Source organism: Rutidosis leptorrhynchoides, chromosome 1, assembly GCF_046630445.1.
Source record: "Rutidosis leptorrhynchoides isolate AG116_Rl617_1_P2 chromosome 1, CSIRO_AGI_Rlap_v1, whole genome shotgun sequence".
In the NCBI taxonomy this organism is placed as follows: domain Eukaryota; kingdom Viridiplantae; phylum Streptophyta; class Magnoliopsida; order Asterales; family Asteraceae; genus Rutidosis; species Rutidosis leptorrhynchoides.
Window position 1 is genome coordinate 575,342,865 of NC_092333.1, and position 5,947 is coordinate 575,348,811.

The following is a 5,947-nucleotide window of genomic DNA, read 5'->3' on the forward strand; positions in this document are numbered from 1 at the left end:
AAAAACAAATTTCAAATGAATGATACAAATTTTCAAATGAATGATAAAAAATTTCAAATGAATGATAAAATTTCAAATGAATAATAAAAAATTTCAAATGAATGATAAAATTAATAATTGAATGATAAAAAATTTCAAATAAATGATAAAAAAAATTAAAATAAATGATAAAAAAATTTCAAATGAATGATAAAAAATTTCAAATGAATGATAAAAAATTTAAATGAGTGATAAAAATTTTCAAATGAATGATAAAATTTCAAATGAATGATAAAATTTTTTAAATGAATGATAAAAAATTTTAAATGAATGATAAAAAATTTCAATGAATGATAAAAATTTCCAGATGAATGATAAAAAAATTCAGATGAATGATAAAAAAATTCAGATGAATGATAAAAATTTCAATGAATGATAAAAAATTTCAAATGAATGATAAAAATTTCAAATGAACGATAAAAATTTCAAATGAATGGTATTTTTTTTTGGGTAAGCAAGGAAAACCTTTTATAAACGAGTACATTGACTCTTTCATATAGGGTAAAACCTCGAGTAATCAAGTCCCCTAAGCACGAGATTTGGTACCGAGTGAAGTGCGCGGAACACATCCTCTGGTCACACTCCCTTTTTGAACGAATTTTCTTAGTTATTAGAGTTATAAGCATTAATAAACTATAACCCCCTATTGCATATACTTGTTAGTATTTTTTTTATCCTTAATCAAAGTCCATTAGTAGTGTTTTTCTTATGTTTTTCAACTTTTTTAGTCTTGCATAATGCATCATATATTAAAGTCTCACTTCTTAATCATAAAGTCGTTGCTTTTCCACAAAAAAAAAAAAAAAAAATCATAAAGTCGTTATCATGTTTGTTTCCATTTTTCAATTCATGAATGCACTATATAATTCCTTACAGATATCATATAAATTTCCTTATAATATCTTTAGCCAAAGTAAAAAAATGAGAATTAGCCTGAGTTGTTCAATTGCTCATTATAGTTATAACGAGCATCGGTTTGGCCCGCGGGGGAAAGCAGTCTAATGTTATTATACAATTATACAACATAGGTGCTTGTTTGTTTCATAGCGCTAGTTATTCAATTCTAAAGGTTGTAGCCTCTGCATTAACAATCTGAATTTGACTGAACTGGTTCTGTTTGTAGTTTGTATAAACATCATTATGAGTTTCCCACATTTGACTTACCAGTTTGCCCATAGCTATCAAACATGACCTGCAACAAACAATATCCAGGCCAATTTATTACCATAGATCTCAAAACTGCTTGAAACTACTTCTTTTAATTAAATAATCAAAACTTACCAGCTAACAAAACTATTAAAAAGGCTTAACAAACTAAGTCCCAATTGCAAATAAGATTTTAATTGGTACATAGATAACGAAGAGTGTGTAAATTTTATTTTCTATTCAGGCTATATGATACATAAGTATACATAAGTGTATTCAGGATATACAATACATACATATGTGTATATAAGCAAATTGTATTATGTGCAGACAACTAAAGGTAACAAAAACAGTCCACAAAATCTCATTTAACCAACAATAGGAACAAACACCCAATATATACATACTGATAGTGGTAAGAACCTCCTTAGACCACAACGTAGAACATACCTTCATTCGTAGTCGTAAACATTATTGAACTTGCCAAGTGAAAATAAGAACTTCTATTGCTGGATCGAGTCCTAAAAGAGTCAATAATTGAAACAACATGCATACAGAAATATAGTCAGAATAAAGAACGACAAATGTAAAATTTTTTTTTTTTTGAAAATAGTTAAATATAAGGAAAAGTCACAAACACACCTTCAACATTAGACATAGCATATATTATGATGGAAGTACACCAACTCTAATAATAATTTCGATGACTACGCATGTGTTATGATGACTATCCATTCATTAACTCAAAAACTTTATGAATTCAGTGTAGAGGTGGGGAGACAATGAGAAATAAAAGGGTATTGGGGGAATATCTAGTAACGGAACGGTACAGAGAGGTTATAGAATTTGAACGGTTCAGAGCCTGATTCAGCACCACCCTTCATTCAGTGACCCAAAACAAACACTCTGAATGCTGACCGATTCAGCATTCAGTGCTGAATGGTCTCATACAGATGCAAGCAAACACACCCTTAGTCTCAACCGTCATTCATCTCTCATTTTTTTTCTTATGACAATAAACTGTGATGACATCATATATAACTTAAATAAAAATTAAGAAATTAACCTCCTTGCTTCTGAGCTTCTGCAATTACATGCAGTGCAAGAGTTGTCTTTCCAGAAGCTTATGGACCATATATCTCCACTACACGTACCTGCATATGTAGATTAAAGCTTTAAAGGCAATAGAGAAGAGATATTAAGCATCATATAATTCAAAAAATACATTTAACATGACACAAATACCTTTGGAAATCCACCAATTGCCAGTGCGCTATCTAACGAAAAAGATCCAGTAGATAAAACCGGAACTTGTCTAGGAAATGCACACTGACCAAGAAACATGATAGAACCCTTTCCATGAGAAGTATTGATTTGATAAATTGATTGTTTTAGTGGAATGTCCTTTTTAGACAAATTTTCATCACCTGAATAGCCACTATCAGATTTAGATTTCTTCGTACCTTAAAGTTCAAAAACTCTCGTATGAAACAGTGATATGCTTAGGTGCCAAAATTGTAGTCTCCTAACTAACTAGTATCAAAACTAACAAAAAACACAAAATTGTAGTCCATCTAGAAATCAGTAGCACCTATCTTTTGTAGAAAAACTGCTTATCTGAGATGATGATGAAGAGTTATCATTCATCAAACCATTATCATTCATTAAATCATTCAACAAAACGATTATCAAAATGTTATGAAGAAGAAATATGGCCATTAGTAAACAAGCCTCATAAGCATGGAAGTAAAGTTAGAAATCAAAGTAAAAAAAATAATGGCCACTTTTTGACTACATGGGCGAGATTCATTGATAAGTAAAAAAGGTACAAACGGGATAATCATAATTTAAAAAAAAAAATGAAAAAAAATATCTTTTTAGGGTTTTTTAATATGAAAATAGAAGAAAGCGAAAATATAACAATTTTTTTTTAACAAAATCGTTAAAAATCGGTAATGAATGATATAAATCGTGATGAATGATTAATTTTATCATTCATCAAACGATTATTATCATTCATCACCGATTTTTGAATGATTTCGAATGTTTTTTGCTTATGAAAATATAGATTAGGAGATACACCTACGCAAAAGCCACCCATATGAAAACATAGTCCTAGACAAAACCATATACAATGAGCTTATAAAATTTACATCAGAACACCTGAAAATACACATATGTATGTTCTCTCTTTGTAAGAAAACTAAATTATATATAAATAACAACAGCTACCTTCTTCCTTTTAACTCTATATAATATATAATATTCATTTAGATATCATTCATTACAACCAACAAGGTATGACAGTGCAGGTATACACCTTCTTTCTAGTAACTTACTCATACCAAGATCTATACAACTAAACCAAACTTTATCTAAACTAATGAACACATAACATACTAAAGAAAGAAAAAAAATCTATATAAGAATTGTTACAGCCAAAAATTATATAAATACATATAAACTTTCTAAATTACTACATGTACATCAGTAGTCCATTATATAACTCTCACAAACAAAACCACAAACAGTTGGTGTGCATAAAAACATAGTTAGATTAAACGTATTCATATAGAAACATACATTATAAAATTACATTAAACGTATTAAAAATTTGAAATACTTACAGGAAGTAACGAGAGCTTGAGCCAGGGCTTGTTGATATTGGTAAATAGTTCTCATAAGAGGTGTACTAGGAACAAATACTTGAAGGTTATGGATTGAAGCCCACCTAAGAGAATGCAAGTTAATGCTTTATCATTCCACAATACAGGGCACTGATTTGTATCATTCTTCTAAATTATCATTCTAAAACTCATTAATTAATCTGAACCAAATCCACTGTTGACAGAATTGACAAAATTAATAGACTTAAACCTGAGATTGACATTAACCTTGCACCACCACTGATCTGCATAGTTATCATCATTCACAAAATGAAGTTCCAATTTCATCAATTGTTGCTTCATTTCGGATCCTTAATTTGAGATGCATCAAAGCAACTTTTCATCACCAACACCATTTTCTCTGATTCCTTTTGCTTTAAATCATTCAAATTTAACCACCGAGGGTTTCGAACTTATCAACATAGATCAATTCAATAACAAAAAGCATAAATTAGGGCAAATATAGGTACCGTGAAATAGATCGTGTTCGTCGTGCACGAAGACATCAGGAGTCGCCATGATTGCAGTGATTCGATTAATTGATTGAGCGATTACAGAAGGTAGAAACTTGTTGAATGTAAAAGAAATACTGTAATTAGCATCGTTTGTAATTAGCATCGTTCAGAGTTCATCAGAATCGTCTTCCGTGTTTTTAATTAAAGAATTTGTAAATTACCATTTTACCCCTCCGTGTTATTTTTAGTTTTTTGGTAGTTAGTGGTCCAGAATTTGCTTATTCAGTTTGTACTCATTTTAAGCTTAGTCATTGATAGCGCCCCTATAATATATATATATATATATATATATATATATATATATATATATATATATATATATATATATATAAATTTATCCTGATTTAGAGTTTAGAGTTTAGGGGTTAGGGTTTAGTGTTTTGGGTTTAGTCCCTAAACCCAAAACTCTAAACCCTAAACCCTAAACTCTAAACCGTTCGTGTTAAAAACTAAATCTAAACCCTAAACTCTAATTTCTAAACCCCAATTTCTAAACCATAATTTCTAAACCCTAATTGCTAACCCTAAACCGTAATTTCTAAACCCTAATTTCTAAACCCTAATATTGCTAAACCCTGGATATAGGGTTTAGGGTTTAAGATTTCGGGTTTAGGGTTTTGGGTTGGTTTAATGTTTAAGGTTGGTTTAGGGTTGGTTAAGAGTTTAGGGTTTAGGGTTGATTTAGAGTTTGGGGTTTAAGGTTTAGGAAGTCAATCACATGTGAACCACATTTTAGAGTAGTTTTGATTACAAGTGATTGTTGCGCCACATGTCGGGCTCTAATTAGTCTCTTGAATTTCAACTTAAAAGTTGAATTCATTTGAATATTTCTTTATATCTTAAATTCAAGATTTTTTGTTGAATGACACTTTTTTTTTTTTTTTTTTTTGAGACGAATGAAGTATATCCTAGTAATAATCTGCATGATTTTATTTATTTATTAATTGCTATGTAAGTACGGAGTATATAAAAACATACTGGCATACATACTGCTAGGTAACTGTCAAATTAAGGCATCACAAAATACATTTATTATAAGGAGCTTGGCCCAAGCTATATTTGTTTAATTTCCCATTGATCCAGCTAGAGCTAATTGGTCATTAAAGTTTAATCAGTCATTTGAAAAAGTCAACTTAACTTAACCCAGATATTTACTAATTGAACATCTCAACATCAATGACCAAAACTAAATTTCGATTGATTCACAATTAATTACACGAAAAATCACAAAACTAAGGTAAACATAAAACATAATGATTTAGCGCTAGATGGTTTATAATCTGAATAATTCAAAGTCTCTGAATAAATTTGATTTTGAACTAAAAAAGAATAAGTTGTTTCATAATCATTTTGAATAAACGATATGAATTGAGTAAAAATTAGTTTATCAACGTGTTACATGAATAAAAATTAGTTGGTTATAAGAGTGTTTCAACTCTGAATAGTTTAGCACTTAATGCTAAATCATTCAACATCATATATCATTCGGATGTCATAAACAAACGCGCTCAATGCTGAATGATTCAACATTTAGCGCTGAACCATTCAGTTAAGAGGTAAACAAACACACCCTAAGTGAAA

At 29.7% G+C, this 5,947-nt stretch overlaps 1 protein-coding gene across 3 annotated transcripts; it reads right to left on the reverse strand.

Moving 5' to 3' along the window:
• Positions 1-867: 867 nt before the first annotated feature.
• On the reverse strand, positions 868-4,466 carry LOC139882271 (DNA repair protein recA homolog 3, mitochondrial-like). Of its 3 annotated transcripts, none has more exons than XM_071866641.1 (7): positions 4,322-4,466; positions 4,063-4,219; positions 3,813-3,916; positions 2,431-2,612; positions 2,252-2,339; positions 1,636-1,706; positions 868-1,231 (listed from the first exon to the last, which is right to left on the reverse strand). In XM_071866641.1, exons 2-5 carry the CDS (start codon positions 4,152-4,154, stop codon positions 2,310-2,312), a joined length of 408 nt encoding a protein of 135 aa, XP_071722742.1. In that variant the 5' UTR covers positions 4,155-4,219; positions 4,322-4,466; the 3' UTR covers positions 868-1,231; positions 1,636-1,706; positions 2,252-2,309. The 3 variants fall into 3 exon arrangements, with proteins under 3 accessions (XP_071722742.1, XP_071722731.1, XP_071722735.1); XM_071866630.1 differs by having other exon boundaries at positions 4,063-4,225; XM_071866634.1 differs by having other exon boundaries at positions 1,828-2,339; positions 4,063-4,225.
• Positions 4,467-5,947: the final 1,481 nt, after the last annotated feature.